This window comes from Microplitis demolitor, chromosome 3 (assembly GCF_026212275.2).
Source record: "Microplitis demolitor isolate Queensland-Clemson2020A chromosome 3, iyMicDemo2.1a, whole genome shotgun sequence".
NCBI lineage: Eukaryota > Metazoa > Arthropoda > Insecta > Hymenoptera > Braconidae > Microplitis > Microplitis demolitor.
This window is the reverse complement of record NC_068547.1, coordinates 13,496,569-13,522,713: the sequence shown is the minus strand read 5'-3', so window position 1 is coordinate 13,522,713 and position 26,145 is coordinate 13,496,569. Positions and strand designations below refer to the sequence as shown.

Genomic DNA, 26,145 nt, shown 5'->3' with positions numbered 1-26,145 from the left:
TCAATTATTGTTTATTATCATTGAGATTTTTTTTATTTTCAATAAACTTATCAATGATGTAAAATATAGAATATTATAAAATAATTATATAAAAAATGGAATTTATTTCATTTCAGTGAAATTATTTGAATTTACATTCTTTAACATCTTTTTAAATATATGAAATACGTACATGATATTCAAAATATGTATATATATATATATTAGGGTGATTCAAGAAATAACAAATTTTTTTCATTCGGCTCGGAAACAGGTTCAAAAGATTCATTTAGATATAAAAAGACGCCTGTAAAAATTAGAGCTCTTAATATTAACATTGAAAGTTTCCGCATTGCACTTTTTTATTTTCCATAATAATAACATGGAAAGAAATTTTTTGCGTCTTTTGATCTTCATAACTAGCTAACGACGCATCATAGGAAAAGTCAACAGATATACTTTTGTAGGGAATTGAATGCTCTACAAAAAAAAGTCTCTTATCATTTTTTGAGAATTCTATATGTTCTGAACTTATTTGAGGTTGAAGTCGAATTTATTTTAAATTTTGAGATCTTTTTACTTTTCCGGCGAAACTATCAGACTTATCACAAAATATCATGGGACCTTTTTTTAGAGACATTTTTATTTCCTACAAATTATTACTTAAAAAGATATTTCGAATTCGTCATTGTTTTCTAGTTATCCTTATATCAATGCTAAGCTCATAAAAAAAATAGTCTTCTGATCAATTTTAAGTTTACTTGTCGCACGCAAATTTACTTGTCGTACGCAGAGAATCGTAAAAGGCACACAAATATCGTGGAAACAGTTGAATGGGCAAACAGCTATTTGGCGAACAAAAGAGCGTGTGCCAAGAGAGCACTGATATCGCATTAATAATAAAAAAATCGGTCTGTCGGTTGACCCTGCGGGCCAGCTCCAAAACTTCCCGCCTACATAAAAACATAACAACTACATAATAACATAAAAAGTTATCCAAAAAAAACATTTTTGAAAAAAGTTTATTTTTGGAATATCTCTGAACAAGCCGTACCGATCAAGTCCAATTTTTTTAAGCTTCAAGATATTCTCAAGCCGCGTTGAATGACACCTCGATGATCAAAATCGGTTCATCCGTTCAAAAGTTATAGATATTTCGTACGTACGTACGTACATGCATGCATACACTCGGACATCATCGTGAAATTAGTCAGGATAGTTTCCTAGAACCTCAAAACGTCAAGGTCTCTTAGAAATTTGATTTTCGAAAATCGGACTGAAACCAATAACTTCCCGAATTTTTTGAAAATTTGCAATTTTCTTAGCGGGAAGTTAAAAAAGTATGTTCAATTCGTGCGGTATTGCCGATTACCCACACGAGCAAATGAACGCACTCACTTCGTTCGTGCGCTCAACTTTGCTCTCGTGGGCAATCGACAACTTACCGCACTCGTTATACAATATACTATTGTAATGAGTCTGATAGTTTCGTCGGAAAAGTAAAAAGACCTCAATATTTAATTTAAATTTTTATTTAAATTCGACTTTAACCTCAAAAAAGTTTTGAACAAATGGAATATATATATTAGACTGGGTCGAAAAAATCGACTATTTTTTTTTTTTTTTTCGATACTGAAAAAATATTATTCCTGATGACAAAAAAAATTATTGTGCAAGTTTGAGTTCTTAATAATGATATTAAGAGGTGTATCGTTACGACTACTAGTTTTATGACAGAAATTTCATTTTTGACCTAGAACTTGTAAATCATCGATCTGAAAATTTTAAGCAATGTATAGTCTCAAAGAAAATTGAATTCCCTACAAAAAATCTCTCTTAGTGAATTGACGTAAAACGAGCCGTTTCCTTGTAATCGCGCCTTAAACATTGATTTGTTTTTTTAATTCTTTGTTTCTATTTGGGATTTTTGTAACTACTAGAAATATTAAAATTATTCCTAGTCAAGATATATATTCTTAAAGTGAATTTAATTAATAAATAATATTTTATATATATAATGTTATATATATAATTTATATATATTTTATATATATATAATTTATTATATATAATAATTTAATTAATGAATAATAATTAATAAATAATATTTTATTTATTAATTGATAAAATTTTTGAAATAATGCTAAATAATCTGTAATCTAAAAAATAAAAAAATACGTTTTTTGGGTTCGAAATAATGGCATATAAAAAACATAGAATTGTTTTTTTATTGAATAACAATTAGTAATTAAGCTAATCGAAGGGAAACGATTTATTAAGCCAATGATGTGAAATGTTATTTTTCTTCATGTAGAAATTTTTTTTTCAACTTTTTTAAAGGGTACCCCATTTTGCCGCCCAAAAATAAAAATTTCATGTTTACTTAAGTTTTGTACATAGCAGTAACTAATCAAATGGAAATTATTGATATTAATCGTATACTCGGTAGACCGTTATGCTCTGGTCTTCTCTATGTACATATATATGCATATGTAGATACATGTAAAGTTGATAATTTGAATGTTGAATAAAAATTTAACCCAGGCTGAGGCATTGGCCAATGGTCAGTTGCCAAGGCTCGACGACAAAAATTAAACGATCGGGCCCAGCCTCGGCCGATCCTTGGGCCAATGGTCAGCGGCCAAGGCTCGATTTAACAAAAATTAAACTATCGGGCCTGGCCCTGGCCGAGGCTCGGGCCAATGGTCACTACCCAAGGTTCGGCTTAATTTAATGAAACCAATGGACGAAGCCTCGGCCGAGGCTTAGGCCAGTGGTCAGCTGCCGAAGCTTGGCAAGTGACAACAGGGCCAAGGCTCAGCCTATAGTCATCCTTGGCGATTCCTACCTGGGAAATAACCTGAATAACTTTCGAAGGAGTGAATTTAGCAAATAATGTTAAGAGACCTTTTTTGTAGAGCATTAAATTTCCTTCAAGAATACATATCGTGACTAGAAAAAATTTTAATATTTCTAGTAATGACAAAAATCCAAAATACAAATAAAGAATTTAAAAAACAAATCAATATTTAAGTCACGGTTACAAGAAAAGCGCTCGTTTTACATCAATTTATCAAGAGAGATTATTTGTAGGGAATTTAATTTTCTTTAAGAATATACATTGCTTAAATTTTTCAGATAGATGATTTACAAGTTTTAAGTAAAAAATTAAATTTCTGTCAAAAAACAAATAGTCGTAACGATACACCTCTTAATATCAATGTTGATGGCTGAAACTTGCACAATAATTTTTTTTTGTCATTAGGAATAATATTTTTACAGTATCGAAAAAAAAAATATTCGGAGAATCCAAAAGTGCACGACTCATAATACTCATTTATTGTGAAATAATAAAATAATATTAAAAAAAATGGCGGGAAGCACGAATAAATTTAAAATATTTAAAATTTGTTGTTTTTTTTTTTTATATTAGTAATTTTATATAATTATAAAAAAATTTTCTCAAAATATCTTGATTAATAACAAAAAAAATATATACAAACAAAAACGAATAAAAAAAAAAAAAAAAAAAATTGAATTGAAAAAATTAAGGCTTACCAATTAGCAATAATAAAAAAAAACAGCTGTACTAGGACGGTAATGTACAAGCGCCCCTGGTGGAATAAATGTACGCATAATGTATAGATATATCACCATCCATGTTAATTTTACATATATATATATATATATATATATGTATAGTTATACAGCCTTTTTATTCTTTCATTAATTGCAATTAAACGACACTGAGTTACCTAGCCATTTTCAATAGGGGATCTACAAATCTTTCAAAAAATTTTTTAAAAAAAAATTTGTTTCAAGATTCCGTGAATCAACAAAGGTATAATAATTGAAATAGTTGCCGAAGTGAGGCGAAAAAAATTTTTCGATCGTAAAGCACACTCTGATGCTTCGCATCATGAGTCGTGCAATAGTCACTTTGTTTGGCCCAGTCGAATATATATATATATATATATATATATATATATATATATATATATATACTGTTAAATTATTTAAACAGTAAAAACTACCCAGATAGAAAAGTACGACGGGGCCAGGCTTGGCTCAGGCTTGGTTCAACTATGTTGAACTCTGGACCAAGCTTGTAAGCCAGCCTTGTTCCAGCCTTGGTAGAAGTCTGGAATGATAACTGGGTGCCAAGCCTGGTTGCCAGCCCTGACCCATGCTTGCTTGCCAGACCTGGCCCATGCATCGAAAAAACACATAAATTCAATTAAAAAAAAAACTTTATTATTATTAAAGTACTAGAGTTTGTGATCATTAACGTTTAAACTATTTAAGTGAAGTAAATAACGTGAAAAAAACTCGGTGAAAATTCTGCTGGGCTCTGGGCGCGAACTGCCGTCCTTCTGATTGCTGGGTTTAAACGCTGGCTACTGGACGAACGTTCAATTGAAACTTTTATATGTTCTACTTGTTCATTTTACTACAACCACTCGGTTTTATGGAATATAAAGAGCAATTTAATTTATATTTTCGATTAAGAAAGAAAAAAATAATTTCGTATTATTTATATTATAATTACATAATTTTTTAAAATAAAATTTATTAAATTTAATTGATTATTTATCGAAAACCCAGCTTAATTATCTTACTCTACCACCATAATTCCCAAGTTAGGGTGACTCTCGGCTTGGCCAAGGCTAGGTTATCTAGTGTTGGCCGATGTTAGGGTAACCATCCAACGGCCGAGGCTAGGTTATTCAATCTTGGCCCATGTTAGGGTGACTCTAGGGTTGGCCAAAGCTAGGGTATTCAGTCTTGGCCCAAGCCTGGGTAATCATTGGAATGGCCAATACTAATTACCCAGTTATGGCCCAGGCATGGGACAGTATAGGTTTGCCAAGACGGGCTTCCCAATAATGTCCCAGGCATGGCCCCGTCGTTCAACTCGGGGGCTTCCTGTATGGGTAGAAGTTATTCATAGCTGGATCCTAGCTAGGGTCTACCGTGGAAACCCAGAGCTCGGTGAACTAGTTCTGGTTCAAGCTTGGGCCAATATTGAAGAGCTAGAGCAGGGTTACCCATGACTGGATCTCGTTTGGGGCCAACAGCGGAAAGCCAGCGCTAGGTTGCCCACGACTGGGCCTTAGCTAGGGCCGACACTAGGAAGCCCGAGCTGGGCTTACTAGTTCTGGTTTAATCTCGGGCCAAGGATGGAAAGCCAGCGCTAGGTTGCCCACGACTGGACCTAAGCTAGGGCCGAAATTGGGAAGCCAGAGCTAGGTTGCCCAGTCCTGGGCCTTAGCTAGGGCCGACACTGGGGAGCCAGAGCTGGGTTACCCAGTCCTGGTCCGTGCTTAGCCCCGTTGTCAGAGCTTGTAAGTTCCTACATGGGTAAGTATATCGTTTGTGGTTAACGTAAGTAATCGAAGATATATCAATTAAAATGTGTTATATTTTTTAAATAATCTACATTTAATAAACTTTATAAGGAATGTCTTACTGATCAAGTTAAAGTTGATTGATATTTATTATTAATTAAGATCTCTGATGGTATAGGTATACTATGTGTATAATGTTAGACTATTAAATTTAAGAAAAATTAATATGTACATTAGCAATAAGTCTGAAGAAAGCAAAAAACGAACTAAAATTATTCATTAATAGATCGTAACAGCCTGCAATATAAATAAATTTCGATCATTTATTTTTTGTTACAGACTCTTGTGATGCTATAGTAGGAAGATCTTATGGTAAGTTTTTAGACGATATTCAACTTTAGAAAGATGAATACTTATTTTAATTATCCATAAATGATTTAAAAAATTTAATATAAATACGCAATTATAATATATATAGATATATATACATATATATATTTATAGATCAGGAGATACGGTAGTGTCTCGCGCCAAGTACACGTTCAATCACATGTATATGTGTGAAGTGTCATGGCACGAGCCTACCGTGTATCTATACTGTAAACGTAGTGGTTTTTAGCTCTCATTTTTAAAAACTTTTTTAAAATAATAAATTTTCAGAAAATTCCTTCTCTATTGGAAAGATAATTGATTGTTCGTCTTAAAATTATAAAACTTTATTCATTTTAGTTATGAGAACTAATTTAAATAATGAAATTAGGCCAGCATATACTATAGCACCCCCACTTTTATAAATTTTTTCATACGTTAGGGGCACTGCCAGAGAATAAAAAGTTATAATAAAAGCCACGATTGAGTAAAACATTGAAATTTTTTTAGAGCAATGATTCATTATTGCGCCACCAGCGGTGCTTTGGTCTGTATTTTTTACTATAGTTTCATACGGAAATTTTTTGTGAGCATAAATAAATACGTTTCATAATCACAAATAAATCCGTTTTGATATTTAAGATGAATTTTCTTTATTTGACGTCAGTGTTCATTATTATAATTTCAATCAATTTTCCCCGATTTTGCATAAATACTACAGAAAAAACTATACATCTTACTTTAGTTTTACTTAAAATTGTTGTGAGTTGCATGCGAATTGTCATAAGTAGAAGAAAAAACTTGACAACTATTTCAATCAAACTAATGTCAATTTTCTACCAATTAGCTTAAATAAAATTAAATTGAAGAACTCCGAATAGCTACTTTAGATTGAAATTGACAGTAATTTGACATTGAAATTACTGAAAATTTGCTGCACGAATTTACCGCCAATTTAACACCAAAAGTTAAAAAGAAAAATTTACAGTTAATTTTTGCTCAATTTCGAGGTAACACTTTTTGCTACACATAAAAGTCGGTAATGTTCTTCTTACTATTTAAGAAGGTAATCAAATTTATACTTAAAAATGTCTACAACTTGAATATAAAAAAATAGTTTACAATTTTTTAAGTGAAATTAACAATAAATTGGAGTAAAAATTTACCAGGAAATTGACGAAAAATTTTTCTAGTAAGCTTTCGAAATGAATTTGCATTTTAGTTCGGGTAGTAAATTTACGTCAAATTATATAGTAAGTTGTATATAAATTGTCCTCGAAAATAGAATTGTTCAAAGTTGACGGACATTTGATGAAATTTCCCAGGAAACTTTTGCTAAACAAACTGTGGTATTAGGGTGTCTATTTAAAATATTTAAACTTCTTGATATTGCAGTTATATTCGCTAGGACGTACCAAAATCAGCGCTACTTACTTAGCCGTACAATAATAATTATTCGTACAATAATATTAATCGAGTAATATTATAAAAAATCAATGCTAATTGTAAGGATATTCCCTAATTGTACAGTTTACTTAGCAAAATTTAAGTTGCGAAAGTTTCCTCGAAATTTTCGTCAAATGTCCGTCAACTTCGAGCTCTTCCGTTATTGACGAGAATTTGCATGAAACTTGCGATACAATTTGACGTAAACTTACTACCCGAATTCGAATCCAAATTTATTTTAAAAGTCGTATACCAAATACCATCAAAAACGGAAAAGCCCGAAGTTATCAGACATTTGACGAAAATTTCATTGGAACTTTTATTAGTGTTTTTTTCTAGTAATTAATAAGTGACCTTTATATTAAGGAAAAATCAACCACTAATTTTTTTTTCAAGTTTTGATATCAAATTGTCGGCCAATTCGGACAGCAAACTTTGATGATTTCAATTATCAAATTTCAAGCTAAGGTGGCTTTTAGGGTTATTTCGTACATCTAACATTGTGGCGCTACCTGTCAATACCTTATTAGCAAAATTTGAAAATCGGGTTTTTAACGAATGGAAACATATCATTATTTTTAATCGTAAGATTTATTATCGTTATACAAAAAAAAATATTATTTTTATTGAAGACTACTAATGGCAAATCTAGTTTCTTAATTACATTTTTATTATAAATAAATTACTGTTTTTTTTTGTTTTAACCGGCAATTATCGACAAACGACCAAAAAACGATTGCAATCAGAATAAATCCGATCGGCTTACATTGAGTTGGTTTATAATGAGGAGTTAAGTAAGTGGAGCTGAGATATACAACATCAGCCATAAGCGATTTCTGATAATCAAGTTGGAAGCGAGCTAGTGGCAACCAACTGCAGCAACTTGTTATCAAGTTGGCCGCAAAGATTGTTGGCATTTCAATAAGTTGACGGCAATTAGTCGCCTATTTTCTGAGAAAATGTGTGCTAACAGTGGGCATTCCCTTAGTTGACAGGGTTGACAGAAAGTTGACTTAAATTTTTTCAGAAAGTTGGCGTCAGATTGCGGCAGTCGATTATCGTCACTTTTCTAGGAATGTTGGTAACAACTTGTAGTCAATGATAACGTCAGAATTTTGAATTTCGTTCTGTTGTATATAAAGTTATATCCGCTAAACAGTACCAAAATCGGGCAACTTAGTGCTATATATATATGTATGTACAGATATAAATGTAGATCAGTTGAAGTATGTTTACTTAGTGATTGCGTCAAAAATACGTATAATTATCTCTAATTAAGTAATTATTATTGACTAACAATTATTGATGCATCAGATAATTTAAAAAATTTTCAAAATATAATCCGTGATTAACTTTCTTATGTTCTATCTAGCTACCCGCAATGTCTATATTTAAAAGTTACCTCTCTAATAAGGGATCTACAGTGTATATATATATATATATCATTTAGTGCTATCTACAGATCAATTAAATTATCATTTTTATTTAGTAATTGCGTTGAAAATATGTATAGATCTCTAATTGATACTTTATTATTGACAAACAATGAATTATGCGTCGAATAATACTAAAAATTGAAAAATATAATAACAATACAAAAAAAAAAAATAAATCCTACCAAAAACAGATTCTCTGTAAAAAGTCGCGCCAAGTACACGTTTAAAATTTTTTAAAAGTAAAAAAAAAATTATTTTTTACAAAAAAAAAGTTAAATCGAAAAAATACCAAGTACCTAATTTGATGCAAAATCATAGCAAACATTTTCATAAAATTAAAAAAAAAATGGTATAACAAAATTTCAATGTACTTGGTGTGCGTTACTACATGTACTCAAGCAAAATTAATTTCTAATAAACTCAAATATGTTTTTTTTTTACTCTTTTGTAAGCACACCAAGTACATTGAAATTTTGTTATACCATTTTTTTTTAATTTTATAAAAATGTTTGTTATGATTTTGCATCATATTAGGTACTTGGTATTTTTTCGATTTGACTTTTTTTTTTGTAAAAAATAATTTTTTTTTTACTTTTAAAAAATTTTAAACGTGTACTTGGCGTGACTTTATACAGAGAATCTGTTTTTGGTAGGATATATATAACCATACATATATTTCAAAGTATTAGTTATAACCATTATGAAACATTCTCGCTCACATATATCCTTGAAGTGGCTTGAAACGATAGTAAAAACGTTAGCGGTGTGCCCTTTGTTGCCTCTGCGCAGTTTCTTTTTTACGATCGTATTCTATGAAGTTATCCCAGGCGTATCGTCATCAACGAGGAGGCAAAAAAACCGTATCTTGAAAAAAATTGCGTGAATATGATAAATTATAGCAAAAATATAGTTTACTCTGGAAGATGATATTTTTGTCTATCCTGTATCGAATTTGATAAATTTTTTTCATCCATATATTTAACTTAATTATTTTCATATATATATATATATATATATATATATATATATATATATATATATATATATATATATATATATATATATATATATATATATATATATATATATATATATATATATATATATATATATATATATATATATATATATATATATATATATATATCATTAACAGAATGTTATCCGAATTCTTAGACCATTGTCCAAGAAGCGATTCATCTTCATTTGGGTCGACTATTTTAGTTTTAAAGGATGACGGGAGTTGCAGAAAGTCAGGTTATATTCAGTGGTACTTTATTTATTTTTTTTTTTATTTAGTTTTCATATTAATACTATACTGTAATATTCTCAAAACCGATTACCGAAGTCGTTAAATTTGTCAATTGAGAAATTTATCAATCGTTCTTCATGATATTATAAAGTTCCCCAGAAGCTCTATTAGCCGTATCTAACTATAATAATGACTTCCAACATAACTCATAATCGCAAGTACAACGACAGTAAAAATAATAATAATAATAATAATAATAATAATAATAATAATAATAATAATAATAATAATAATAATAATATTTTATTATAATTTTTATAATTATATTATAATCAATTATAATTAATATTATAATTATTATAATAATAATAATGTTTATTGTTGAGAGTGGGTTCAAGTCATCAATCGCATCCTTTGGATTCTTTTCTGGTGTGAACAATAGAAAAGGGTGTGTTAAAGTCCTTGTAAAAATTCAAACTTCTGGTTTAGAGTATATTGTTGGGGCGAATCAACAGGTCCGTTATAACATTGTAAAGCGTTTTGAATCCACCCTCTTGGGGTTTGAATTCGTTGAGCTATGTAAGGGGGTGGCTGTATCTGCAGGAGGCCGGTTGTAGTCGCGAATGCTTTCGGGTTATCTTGTTTAGGTATATAAATATATACATATACACGATAATGGGGCTGTCTTGACTATCATACTACTGAGGAATATAAGCTAAGAGGGCTGTCAGCCGATTAGGACAAGAATCAACCGACAACCCCCAATGGAAAACTCAAAATAGCATCACTCAATCATTGAGTGGGTATCTAACTCGAGAACTAACAACTAACAGCCTACTTTCGTATTCCCTGTGTCCTTCAATTCAGCTATTATATAATAAAATATATAAAACTTCGGTTTATTTCTTTTTATTTTGATTGTTAGCACGTTTATGTCCCAAGTAAGAAGACCATTAAAAATTAGAAAATGTTTTGAAAATCTTTCTATTCAATGTGAATTTATTTTTCATATTAATTCCTTCTTCTTCTTTTTGTGAGTATTAATTAGAAAATATTTTTGGAATGTTGATAATTGTGACTTAACAAATGAGATGAGTCACGTGTGTTAGATGATGGTAAGATACATATAGTTGAGCACTTCTTGGATGCTCATTACAGCGTGTCCCGCCCCCGGCAGCATTTAATAAGGGTATGGACATAGGGGGTAGAAGATGGGGGCGATGAGTGACCTCGCCTGGAGCCTTTACTCTTCCTTACGTCCTCTTCTCCAGTCTTTCTCATCTTGTCTTACTTTTATAGCCTACATATATTATTATTTATTCATCTCTCTTCACCTAGCTCTTAATTCTTCATACATTTTCTCTCTCTCTCTCTCTCTCTCTCTCTCTCTCTCTCTTTCTCTTTTCTTCATCATCTGTCTTTATATCTTGTTTATTGACCACTACTAACATCAACTTCACCAACACTATCAACAGCATCATTCTTTCATCTTCTCTTCCTGGCGGTCGACGGCTTATGAATCATACAAGGTACTTTGCATTCACAACGTATCGACCAAAAAAAAATAGAGGAAGTGACGTCTCTTCACACCTGGGTATTAGCGATTAAACATTGAATAATTTCTTTTTTATTTTCATTGAGTTGCTTTCTTTATTTTATTAATTCATTTATTTTTTAATCATACAGATAACTTAATGAACTCATTAAATTTACCTAGTAATTATGTAAGCTTATTGTATATAATTAAAAAAATTGTAGAAAATATTATGAGATTGGAAATACTGTTTTATACTAAGTTTATTATAGTTCCATGAAAGATTGCAACTGAAGTGCCGGATGTTATAATATGTATTTTATTTGAGAATTAAAATAATCGTGTTTTGCATTTGTGAAACGGAAATGACGTAAAGATAAATAGACACAGGTGATAAAAAATAAAACACAACAAATATTTTAGTTTTAATATGGCAATGAAGATGAAAAAAATTTTCCTAGTTTGGTTGTTGGTGTATATATAAGTCCGTTAGCATGCTTGTTTTTTGCTATAGATTGATTATCTATGCAAGACTTGAAGAGCTATGTATCGTGTAAGTGGAAAAATGCTGGGAACATTACATTAACTATAAGTACGTTAAAAAAAAAAAATAATAAAGAAAAGTGTACAAAAACTATAAAAATGATTTAAATTCGAATCATTACGAAATAATTAATTCACTGATTTACTGCAAACAAGCATAAGTTTTAAATACTACGGAATTATTGGTAAATGAAATATCGTTTTAAAATCAAAATAATCTTCATTTAGTTTAAAAATCGTTAGTTACCATTTTTAGAAAATAATAGGACCATGCGGCTATTTTCAAATTATAGTAAAAGCAAAATCTTTTTTTTTTTTTTTAATAGATTGTTCAAATAAGCTAAACTGTGAATCCTGTTCAGAGATAAGATTTTATTAATAAAAAAAAGTACAAGCGGTAATGGATATTGATTATACGGAGAGAAAAAAATAGGGATTTTTCCAATTTTGTTTAGGGGAAATTCCTTCGGTGGCGTTATAAGTTTTACTATAGTGGCGTTGTTAGTCTTACATATATGTTAACATGTAAATTGCAACCATGTCATATAGTAAATTTTGCTTTGTTACATACGAATTGTTTCTATATTGACAGTGTAAATTTTTCTATACCTACATTGGAAAAATAACTACACTGAAAAAAAAATGTGGTTATCGTAAACATCTGAAGTATTGCTAAAGGTAAATAGCTGTCATATTAAAATGTATCGTTAAATTGGCAATATTAGATTGCTGCAGTAACTATCTTCAATTTTAAATAAAAGTATTGTCAATTTAATCATATTCTTTGGTTATATTCCCCATACTTGGTAATGCTGTTTTAACGATTCCTATAGATTGCTACTATAGCAATCCAAATTAATAATATAGCAATCCCAATGGTTAATATAGCAATCCAGATCGTAAATATATTAATACGTATTGTTACTATGGCAATACGTATTGCCGTAGCAACCATCTATATAGATAGTTGATTTAACAAAACATTGTATGGGTAAAAGAGCAATCTAAACTTTTCGCAAATAAAGTATTGCTATATTAACAACCTACAATTTCTCAAACTTTAGATGGTTACTATAACCTAACAGTATTGCTAATACAGCGATATTTTATTTTTCAGTGTATGTAATATACGAACAATTCCGATGCTAACATGGGAATTTTCCCTGTGTTAACATAGGGAATTCCGATGTAGACATTGAAAAAATTCTTGTGTTAACATTGCTGGAATTCCTTTAATGACGTAGGAAATCCCTCAATGTCAACATGGGAAAATTTTCTATGTTAACATGGAAATTATTCCCATGTTAACAAAGTAGAAATTCCCATGTATATAAAAATGAAATATTTGTAAACTGATGTTGTTTTACGTAATTTATTAAGTGAATCAAAATCAATTAATTGTAATTGACTTTTATGTTATTTTTTCCGGTGTAATGGGTCCACTTATTTTATCAATTGATTGTGGTCTTGATAAAACAAGGGCCCACACATATGTAAACCTTAAGGTGTTTCACGTACCTGTCTAGCTATGCTCAGTGGAATCTCAGGACAAGGATAACCTCGTACTGGACCACGCAATATTAAAATTAGGGAGAGATCTTATATTAAACTTATCAGGAAAGTTGTTATTAATTTATTAAGTAAATATGTTAAATTGAAATCTGAAACTATGGCATTTATTTAACGAAGTCGCTTTGCAAATAATAAATGGAATGATGAACAATACTTATAAATGACTAATGAAACTGACTCGACTTGACTTTATTAACTGACTGACTCGACTGACTAAATTATTAATTAACGACTTCTAAACAAATCAAATATTATTTTACAAATAAAATAGTGAACCCGACAATAACAAAACGACTCACTTACTCCAACAATTCCAATCACAACCCAGTGCTTCCTTCTACCGATCCTTTTCCTCCATGACCAAAACGTCCAACCAGTTCCTTCCAAATCCACCAATCCTTCCAAATAAACCAGGTCCATTCCACAATAATTATTAATAATATACATAATTTAAACATAACTTAATTAACTCAATTTAGATAAGCTTCCGCCTGAGGTGGGCTTATATACTCTTGGTCCATTATAAAATATCAGCACGTGTAATAGTAGTAGATGGTAGTTGTATTGAAAACCAAGATGGTAGTAGTAGTAGTGGTAGAGCACGTCCGTTCACGGCGGTTGCTGCGAGCCAAGAGAGCGACAGCTCGTCGTCTATGGGTCTCGTACCTCTCCACTCAGGTAAGCCAACCCCTAAAACCAAAAGTCGAAAACTCGACCGTAGCGACCCCGGCGCATCAGTGACTGTATTTGCTTCAATATTGACAGTTGTTGAAGAAGGAGGGCGGATCATTTGACGCAAGTCGACATTCAAATTTAAACGTTATGTGAAAGCATTCCACCCCGTTACACCCCCCCCCCCCCCCAGACTCGTTCGTCATCCCCAAAAGACCAGTGACCTCGTTCTTCAACAACTACTATTAAATCATAAACTATTATCAAATTATTACTATACTAAAATAAATTTTTAATTGACTCTAACGAAGAAAAAGCGGGAATTATAATCAGAAATATAATTAAATGTAATTTCAATAAGAAGGATAGCGCCGTCTCCACCTAGTGAGGTCAGGATGTATGGACTACCCCTACTACGTACATGCACTAACCCTCTGAACTTGCCGAGGGCCCACTCTCCCGTATCCGAGAGATCGTGTTCCCGGATAACGACGGAGGCCTCTTTTGGCTCAGTTGTAGCTAGGCATAGAACGATGAATATTATTATAATAAATTATATTTTTTAAAAATTAATCATCAGATGACATGAAGGTCTCTGACATATCTAAGGTACCCGAGGAACATAATCCAAAACTCCCTCCAGATAACGGGCGTCCATATTATTTGAAATAAAATATAGTCATCAACAATAAAATCTTAATACCCTAAATACCTTAACCCTTTTCCTTCACTGCCCCCGTATCACCAAGATACGTGACGACAGCATCTCTGACATGTGTCTGACGTACACAAGTCTGAGGTAAATCATCTTTGACCGGTGCCACCATTCACACGCCAGAGGAATAGACATCTCGCACCCTGCGAAATGTTCCAAAAATTTTACCTTATCCTAAAACCTAAACCTTTTATCTAAACCTTTCACCTAACCCTTAAACCTAATTTCCCCTTGTACCTGCTTCGCCACTCCGATAACAGAGTGTCACCACTGACATGTATCCCTGACACACACCTGGGGTATGGGCATTTTGCACCATGCAGAATGCCCAACGAACCACCTTGAACCCCACCATCATCCCCAATATATGCACCGCGCACATATTGGAGACATAGACGTCCGCCCTTGCGCGACATCCAACTAATTTAAAACGTTATGTGGAAGCATTCCACCACGTTACACCGGATAAGTCTTAATATAATATACCAAAATATGTCCAAATCATACAAACTCTTCGTCTTTATGGTCTCTTTCGATCCCCATATAATTTCATCTAACTCGTTCTTTAGAATGAATCATATTATCAACAAAAAAAATTAAAAAAATACAGTTTTTAATATTTTTCGAGGGTATTTTATATATCATTTCTCTGATCTGCGTCAAAACTCATTTAAATCTTAGTTTTTTATTACTGACATTGATTTCTTCCAATTTATTTATTTTATTGAACATAATCAGAACTGAAAATTTAAGCACTGCATGTTCATTAATGATTTTCGATTCTTAAATTTTCAAACTTTAACGTAAAACGTAACTTGTTAGAGATTGAAAGGCTCATAAAAAACCAAGCGCATGCAAAAGCATTTTCGAGCTCCAAAATCTATTCCCACTGTTTTGGAGCTTTTCGACCTCGAAAAAAGTGGGAAGTTTTGGGGCTGTTCCGTAGAACCACCGCCCAGATTTTTTTAAAGATATTCAAAGTGAATATAAAAAATTTTCAGCTGCCATTAGAAAAAAAATTTTTTTTTTGCGGGCAAAATAGAGTACTCCCTAAGATAGTGAAAAAAAAAATTTCTGGAAATTAATAATTTAAATTAAATTGAATTTTTTTATAAGTAATTTACATTAAGTAAATTACTTATATTGGTTAATAGGTTAATTTTATCAAGAGTAAATCATGAATAAATTCAGCATGATGCGTGAGCTCACTTAAGTCAGATTTAATCTTTCTAACTAAAGGTAATATCAGGTAAGTTAAGAGTAAGCTTATTAAGTTAATGTAAGCTCAATCTAATCTAAATATTTTGACTCGGGTATTGGATGCAAAGGAAAAAAAACATTTTTAACTTCCCGCTAAGAAAATTGAAAGTTTTCAAAAATTCGGGAAGTAATTAATTTTGGTTCGAATTTCGAAAATCGAATTTCTACACAGAGAAAAAAGTATAGTAAAAATTACGATACTATAGTAAAATTTACTAACAGATGTGAAAAAATACATTCTGTATTGTAATTATTACTAAACATTTAGTCGAATTTACTAGTTAGTAATAATTACATAATAAGATACTACAAATTACTATGTGTAATGTATTTTTTGCTAAGACGATTATATTTTTTACTATTTGTATAGTAAATTTTACTATAAGTACTATTAATAGATACAAATTTGAGAAAGTAAATTTTCTAATACAATATAGGATTTGTTTCTATACAAAATATTAAAAATTACTACACTCAATGTATTTTTTGCTAACACTATTATATTTTTTTACTATCTGTATAGTAAATTCTACTATGTATAGATAAAATTAAAAGTTGGTAAGGATAGCCTACACAAATATGTATTACAAGTTTAGAAACTTTTGTCCAAAGGAGACATCGGGCCGTCAGGAATAGGAAAGGACTCGTGCGCGGGAGATCAGGGTTCTAATCTCGGTTGAAACAAGTGATTTTTCAAAAAACAAAAATCGATATCAACATCAATACAAATGCCATAAATAACAATAATAATCGAAATAATTGCAATAATAATCAAAAGTTCAAAGCTAATAGAAATTTAATTTTATTTTTTTCCATTCTAATATAGTAAATTTTACTAAACGGGATGGGAAACTTTACTAAACAGGGATATTAAAATTAACTAAATATAAATAAAAATTAATATTCAATAAAGGAGATTTTCCATAGCCAGTAAATGAGAAATTACTAAACGACTTATAAAATATCCTTATTTCTTTATTAATTTTTCATATGAAATCATAAGCGTTTCAAGATAACTATCCAAATTTAGTAATTATCCTTATATTTTTTAGTAAAATTTACTAGATTTTTTTCTTCGTGTAAGAGATTTGAACGTTTTGAGATTTTAGGAAGCTATTTTGACTAATTTCAAGATGATGTCCGAGTGTATGCACGTATGTAAATATTCTGTAACTTATGAACGGATCAACCTATTTTGATCACCAAGGTGGCACTCGACGCAGCATATTAATTCCTACTAACTGTTTTTGAAAAATTATTTTTTTTGAGAATTATTTATGTCCTCGATGGATTGATTCCAAAATTAACTGGGCTTCGAAACTTTATAAGCCACGTCTAATGCCACCTCAACCATCAAAATCGGTTCATTTGTTCAAGAGAAACCGTTGTCGAAAGAATTTAAAAAAAAAATTTTTTTTTTTAGTTTTTTTTAAATATCTTAAAAATGACTAGATAAATCAATTCCAAAATCCAATCAGTTTGAGAACTCAATAAAACGCGTCGATTGCCACCTTAAACGTCTCAATTGGTCAATTTGTTCGAGAGATATCGTTGGAGAAAAAAAATGGTAAAAAACGTTTTTTTTTTTAAAACAACGGCATACAAAAGTATTTTCGAGCTCAAAGTGCTGGAATATGTATTTACAACAATATTTTCAAGATCCTTGAGTTCGAAAATAGCGGAAAGTTTTGGGGCTGACCCGCAGGGTCAACCGATAGACCGATTTTTGTAATAGTTTTTATCGTACAACAAAAATCATTAAGATTTGTTGACTGACACGTTCAAGTTTTGAAAAAGTTTAACAGAAAAAATTAAAGATAATGCTTAATTATATTTACGAAAGTGATTTTAGAATGTTTAAAAAAAATTTCATGAAACAAATTTTTTTTGTCAAGTTTGGGGGGGGGGGTGTACCCCATTTTGCGCCTTCCCTGCCAGTATATATATAAAGTAAGAATAAAATGATCGATTTGATAGTCAAGTTAGCCCTTGGTTGGTATATTTTGAAGGTGTTCAATCGCGTGGATGTGTTGTGGTTTTAATAATGAGATATAAAAAAAGAAATAAAGCGAAATTTATTAATATAAGGGGACGAAAAAAGTCTGGTACAAACGATTAGTGGACTCGCTGATCCGGCAAATGACTATCAATGATGTTTCTTGTCGGATCTGCATCTTTCATCGGTTATTGAGAGACTTGGTAAAGGTTAAATAAAAGTTAGCGGTGTGATGGTTGTAAAATAAAATAAAAAAAAAAAAATTAATAATAACGATAGAAGTTGATGTGGTTGCGGCTTATATAGAACATAACCAGCAACCAAGCTTCACCAATATAGCCAGATGATCGAGAATTAGATTCTCTGTTTATGCTCTTTTTATCCTATACATGTATATATATATATATATATATATATATATATATATATATATATATGTGTGTGTGTGTGTATAAGCAAATTAAAGAGAGTTTGAGATTTTAATACGCCTGATCCGAACGTGCTGAGGCTACGTCTCAATAATATTCCGATATAATAATTATGTAATAGACGATCGGACGTAACGATATCTTACAGGAGATATGCTGGCGAATGCCCACTCTAATCACCATCTCGAAATCACCTTCTCATCTTCATTCATACTCAGCTATTTATTATCAGCTGCAGAGATTCTCATGATTCTTCATATACATTGCACCTACAAATTGTATTTTAAATTAATTCGATTTTTATTTTATTGTATTGATAAATAGTCGGGGCAAAAATTTAGTAATGAAATATTTTTTGCAATATTATTTATTATAACATAATGAAGTACAATTATATTCAGAAACAGATACACAAATCAAGTCGTAAAGCTGATCAATTAAACGGCAGGCCATCGATCTGAAATGCATCAAACCATAACCAATAATTATCTATAATTAAATACATTTGCCGATAGTTCGTCTGCCGGTTATGGGGTGTGTTCGTTAGGCCTTAACTTCTCTTACCAATTTAGTCTCTGTTCTTACTGTGCGGGTGTACAGTATTTTAAATGAATAATGACATACAAGCATATATATATATATATATATATATATATATATATATATATATATATATATATATATATATATATATATATATATATATATATATATATATATACGTGAGTGTACACATAATTATAACTTATGCGCTTATTTAATTTCTTTTTATTGATTAAATTATCGGTGTACAAGATCCAATTAACGTATTATTCAATTTATCATCAAACGATTATGTTTATCTGTAAACAAAATAATAAAGAAATAAATGTCAGTACAGTTTGATCTTCAAAGGTCACAGTTCCAACACGAATCATAACAAAAACAATAAGTATTTCAGTTCCCATCATCATTGATCAGCTGAAGAAATAAAACAATAATATTTTCATGTAATATTTTATAGAAGCGCTATTTAACATTTTTACAAAAATCAAAATCGATTTTTACCATAAATTATTTATTCTAGTAATACAAAAATAGTCAGGACAAAAAATAGCAAAGGTCTTTTTAGAGCTCCAAATTTCCGACGAAAGGGGTATCATGTTAGGAGTGCACGTTTCAAACGACTATTTTTTTTTCCTGGTCAACCGACGGAATAATGTTCTAAAAATGTTAAAAAAAAAACTTCTCACCAAAGATGAGCTCTTAATTGTAATTTCAAGTACTCGATAAATGAGTTTAAAATGTTCCCATTTAATTATCATGTAAATTTTGATTTTTTTTTTTTTTTTTCAATTACCTTCCATGCAGGAGCTGCCAGAGTTGAACGAAGGGGGCATCCTTGGCTCAGCACTGGGGAACCTAGCTTTGGCACGTCTATATTGGCCCATGCTTGGGTCAAGAATGGTTACTCAATCCTGGCCATCCTAATCATTACTCGAGTCTAGGCCAGGACTGAGTTCTCCTATCTTGGCCATTCAATAGCGATCCACACTTGGGCCAGGACTGGGTAACCTAGCCTTGGCCGGACCAATGATTATCCGAGTTTATGCCAAGACTAGGTTTCCCGGCCTTGATCATGCAATGGCAACCCAGATTTGGGCCAGCGTAGGATTATCCAAGTTCGGCTATACTTATAGCTACCCATCCTCGGGCCAGAATTGGCTAACCCAGGTTTTTTTTATGAATTATTCAATTAACATATTATTATGGCTTTTTAAATTAATAATCTTCTTGAATTGAAATAAGTTTTAATTAATAAATATTTCAACATTCCGTTCAAAATTATTAGCAACTAATAATTAAAAAATTTCTTAGTTCGTTATCATTTGCAATCAACAACCGTAGTTTCATAATTTTACTTATAAAAATTAATTTAAGTAAGATATAACTCATGAATTTTTATAATAAATGCTATTTTTAATAATAGTGGCCGAGCAAGATAATTTAACTAGATTTTTAATAAATAATCAATTAAATTTAATAAATTTTATTTTTAAAAAATATGTAATTATAATAAAAATAATACGACATTGTTATGATTTTTTTTTTCTTAATCGAAAATATTAATTAAATTGATCTTTATATTTCATAAATCCGAGTGGTTGCAGTAAAATGAATAAGAAGTTAATATCGAAGTTTCAGTTCAACATTAGTAGGTTTGTTCAAAATTTTTTTTTTAATTAAATTTATTTGTTTTGTCGATGCATGGGCCAAGTCTGGCAATCAAGCATGGGCCTTAACTATTATTATTATTAATATTATTATTATTATTATTATTATTATTATTATTATTATTATTATTATTATTATTATTATTATTATTATTATTATTATTATTATTATTATTATTATTATTATTATTATTATTATTATTATTATTATTATTATTATTATTATTATTATTATTATTATTATTTCTTTGTTAGTTAAATGCTCAGAGAGTTATACCCGGTAATCCGACTCTACTGAGGGCCTCACCTGAGCATCAAATCGTTGCTGCTGCGAAGCATCATCAACAAGATGATCAGCATGCGCAGCAGGCCAAGTTTTGTTGCCTTAGGAGACAGAGGGATCTGAGTATGACAGCCTTTTGCATCCGCGAAGCCGAAAACTCAACTTGCGGGGAACAAATTGGGATTCTAGCCAATGCAGACACAAAAGTCTGCTTCATCCCTCCTAGGACGTCAACAATGAGTACGACAAGCTTGACACGGTAGCCTGGGTAAAGTTTGCCAATTTCAAACAGGAGATCCTGATAAATTTCGTGTTTGTGCCCCTCTTTAACTGTGATGTTATACTCAGCAGGTGCTGAGAACTCGATGACATAAATTTCACGAGTGGTTTTATCGAAGAGCACGATATCAGGCATATTATGGTCTATTTTTCGCGTTATTGCGAATAGCTCGTTCCAATAAATACGGCAACGGTCATTATCAACAACTTGCGGAATATCTCCTGGCAGATAAGGCAGTACTAGTGTTTTATCGATACCGTGCGTATGTCTAAGGTGGTAATAAAGTACTCGCAGAGCAGCATTGTGACGCTGGACGTATGTATTTATATTTTTCACTAAGTTTCGGCCTTCCAAAAATCACAAAAAAATTTCGTAAATTTCTCTGTTTCTTCAATTTATGGCATGGGTGTACAATATTGACAATCATTTGATATACAAAAGGTCTTATTCTTGTTAAGGGGATTGATAGGATATATTTCATTTGTCCCTAACGACAAACCACATTTAAACATTGTATGACGTTTTGTATTAATCAAGTTGTATCATCATTAATTCTTCTTTATATCCAACGTAGTGATGCCGCCAAGCTTCAGGCGGTTTAATCTAATTTGTATCGTCCTTTGTTAACACCGCGGTCCATGTTAATTTGTCCCGTATGCTGGCAATCATCGGATGCGCTCTCATCTCTTCTCTTTAGTGCCTCTTTTATACTATTCGTCCAAACTACTGCACGTGCATTTTCTTTGTTCTCTTGTCTTGTATCTTTATCATCTACTTTTTACTCCACAGTCTTCTCACTGCATCTGATAAAAAAAAATATTTATCGTTATTTTCAAAATTCTAAAAATATTTTCAAACCACAGACTTCAGTAACACGAACAAAAAAAAAAGTTAATGAATCAGAAGCGTTGAATCGTTACTTCAGTTACAGCACAAACATCTCACATTGTGTCTGCATAGTTGAAAAGTTTGTGTTCTTGTGTATAGCAATTCGATAGTTAAATATTTTGTGTCAATTATTAGACACCATCAAGTGTAAATTTAACTAAAGTTGAAGGTGTTATCTGATCTCAATAAGTTTTAAACCTTTATTACTGTTTGAAACAAGTATAATGTGTTGAATTAACACAAAGAATCGAGTCGACTGTTCGGGAGTTAGATTTGTGTTAAATTTAACACAAATTTTTCAACTGTGTTGTAGGATCGACATTCAATAGATTGAATGCTGAGCGTCAGATATAATGATCAATAGGCCAATAATAATAGTAATAAAAATAGTAATAGTAATAATAATAGTAATAATAATAATAATAATAATAATAATAATAATAATAATAATAATAATAATAATAATAATAATAATAATAATAATAATAATAATAATAATAATAATAATAATAATAATAAATGAGGAAATGCATGTACTATTTTATGTGCTGTATATATAAAAGAGGGATTGATGAATAAGCAGAGAAGGAGAAAACTTAAGGCCCCCTGAGATACGACAGCCACTAAAGAGTAAAGAGTGGACGTAGGCACTTATTAAACAGTATTATTTATTGCCTTTTGGTCGGGTTTTTGATTTGATTTAGCAAACAGTATCCGTAACAAATTGATAAGCGTTCGCGGTCGGCAACATCTGAGGTCCGAGCGAGCATCATTATTGTTGATGTCGAGGGTAGGTCAGGGACGGACGATCAGCGTATATACATATAAATATATATATATATATATATATATATATATAAGTCGGTTACCCTGATCGAGTGAAGAGCAATATCTTCGTGAGAGGGCGTAATTAGCATAGAAGGACCTCCCGCGGCGACTGCTTGGGCCCTTCACCGCGTGCTACATATTGTAGAGAAGTTTGATATATAAACTAAGACCTATTGATTTATGAATCTTATGATTCTTTTAATTATAATACGATATTTATTCAGATGAGGCGTGCAGAATCCCAAGTCACGCTGGTATATGGTAATTTGTCGCTTTGCCTCCTACTCGATTCGCTTTCCTCCGTTCATTTTAGTTATTACTATTATGGTTTTTTTAAAGTATATATATATATATACATAGTTAATTCTTGTCATCTTTTTTTTTTTCGATATCAATGGCCACCTATTCTACTGGAAATGTTCAATAGCTACATCGGTTGTTCTGAGATCTAGTGATCATTCAACTCTTTTTCTTGCTTCATTATTTTTAAGTTTTTTTTATAAATCTCAGCCTTGTTTTTTTTTCTTTTATATTTCTGTAACTATACTGCAGTAACATAAAGTGAGGTTGCAATTACAGGCACTCCAAACGACTTAGTTAAAACGCTCAGAAATACTTATAACTATTATTATTGTAACATTCACCGACACTTGATTGGATCACGTTTTGAATTGAGACTTAGTGATTATTCGAAAGTAATTAAAAAGTACTGATACAAGTACAATGAGTATAGAGAATTTTAATACTCATACATTAAAAGCTACTATTATTATACTACACCAAAAATTATAAAAAACGTTCTATGTAATTTGCTGGATTAATAATTATTAATTAGTGAGATATTACTTATTATCACTAGAAGTATTAAGTAGGAAAATAGTATGGATCGTCAACAACTGAATCGTTTATTTGAGAAACCCCATAAGTCAAAAATAGTAAATTTTTAAGGAGAAGCAAAAAATATTTTTCTGAGATAGGTTAGCATAAAAATCATAAACCAATAATGAATAATAGTAATGTTAGTACCCCTAAAAAAGATTCGATGATTCAAAATTTTATTGTTAATTACTACAATTAATAATAATGATTTAAAGTTGATTGACATATGGGGTTTCTCAACAAAACGAAAAAAAAAGTTACAAAATCGTTCATTTTTCAATTTTTCTCCATCAGTTTATTATATTTATAAAATAGAGTACAAAACGTGTATTGGAACTATAATATACATAAATTATAATAATAATCTTTTATTTTTTTAGGCGCCAATTTCAATTCAAAATTATTTTTTGTACGTAAGAAATATTTTTCTGTGAAAAAACAAAAAGAAAATAATAGCTGTATATCTAAAATTGCATGTTTATTTGAGAAACCCCATTAGTCATTGACTTATGGGGTTTCTAAACTAAACGAGATATGTATCACCCGCGTGGCTGAACTTCAAACGCTGATTTGATGCATATTTTAATTGATTTCGATGGAGGGATATCCGAAGAACACAAAAATGCAAAAAACCCAATTTCGTAAAAATGATGACTTATGGGGTTTCTCAAATCAACGATTCAACTATAGATTATAGTTTTAGTATGAAATATAAATAAATTTATTATTCAAGAATGTGTCATCTCTATTAATTTACCCCTTACAATACTTTCTTAGTCCGTTACATTGTAAAAAGAGCAGCGCGGCATAAATCAAACGTGAGTCCTCAGCATTCTGCTCGAGATCAAGGATCGTTCGGCATTCATCCCAATGCAATTTAAGGCCCGGGAAACGTTTTAATCGTACCGCTAGACATTCATGGCTTGTCTTGTAGGCCCGCGCGACGTCGTCGGCGGCCAAACAACAACGGAAGAATATTTGTATGTTCTTCTTGTGTTTTATCACAACTGCGCTGACCAATCCCTTTTTTAAGCACATCCCACGATGGGATAGTCTTTCAACATCATAAAAAGATAATTATGTGCCAAATGCTTTTGATGAATTTCAACTTCGAATCAATACAAACTTTATATAGTTTGTTTTATTACACTCAATTTTGTCAATGTTATGTTTATGTAATTATATTGCCTATATATATATATATATATATATATATATATATATATATATATATATATATATATATACATGTGTGTCAATATAAATAAATTCCACGCAAAATCGGACGGTTTGAAAAATTGATTTTTCTGATGTTCTTAATTTTTTGGTATTTTTTAGTACTCCTCCAAACAGGCTTTCTCGTAAATTTTGCAATTTTTTTTTATTAATAGTTCAAAAAATATTGAATTTCCAAAGAAACCGCTATTTTCATGGTTTTTTGAGCATAACTTTCGTAATAAAGGTCAAAATTCAATGGCTTTTTTCAAAATTTTCGTTTTTAGATAGTCTTTACAGTGAAAAATTCAAAACAAATATATGAAATATTTTTAATCAAGATTTTTGAATTTTAAGTTTTTAACCGTGTTTTTAAAAAAAGATGTATCCATCGCTTATCTTGAAAATTTTCTATCTTAAACGTCTATTCATTCTGCAAGTTTTAAGCCCGGTCTGGTATTGGGCCTTTCATAATTACTATATTTTTTTCGATTTTTAAAAATTGAAAAAATTTTTTTTTCGCTACAAATTATTATCAGTACTGATTTTTAACACTGTACACTTGTTTTTCTTGCATATTATGAATTGATTTTGATACTTTTTTGTTCTGAGTTAGGATTTAAAATCAGTAAGAAACAGTTAATGCTATTTATAATCAGTTGGAAGAAATATTTTTATTTATTAAAAAGCGACTATTTCGAAGCAAAATAAATATTAGATTTGCTATGCAATACATCTAAGACCATTACAGGATCTCAAAAATTCCATATAATTATTCAAAAAAGCGACGAAACTTTATTACAAACATTTTTAATTATTTCCGTGTTCTTTCGAAAATTTTACGTTAACAATTGTTTTATGAATTAGAGTACTCCCTAGTGAATATAGCTCCGTCACTTTATCGTATAATTATATGGAGTTTTTGAGCTCCGGTAATGGTCTTAGCAGTATTATATAGCAAATCCGAACAAAAACAGTTTCACTGTAAAAAACGCGCCAAGTCCACGTT

General features: G+C 30.7%; 1 protein-coding gene across 1 annotated transcript in view; it reads left to right on the top strand.

Moving 5' to 3' along the window:
• Positions 1-26,145, top strand: part of LOC103571314 (POU domain, class 2, transcription factor 1) — a 341,977-nt gene that overhangs the window by 120,680 nt on the left and 195,152 nt on the right. Inside the window, exon 2 of the mRNA XM_014440142.2 lies at positions 5,667-5,699. Within this exon, the coding sequence (XP_014295628.1) occupies positions 5,667-5,699 (33 nt within the window). The remainder of the gene's footprint in view (positions 1-5,666; positions 5,700-26,145) is intronic.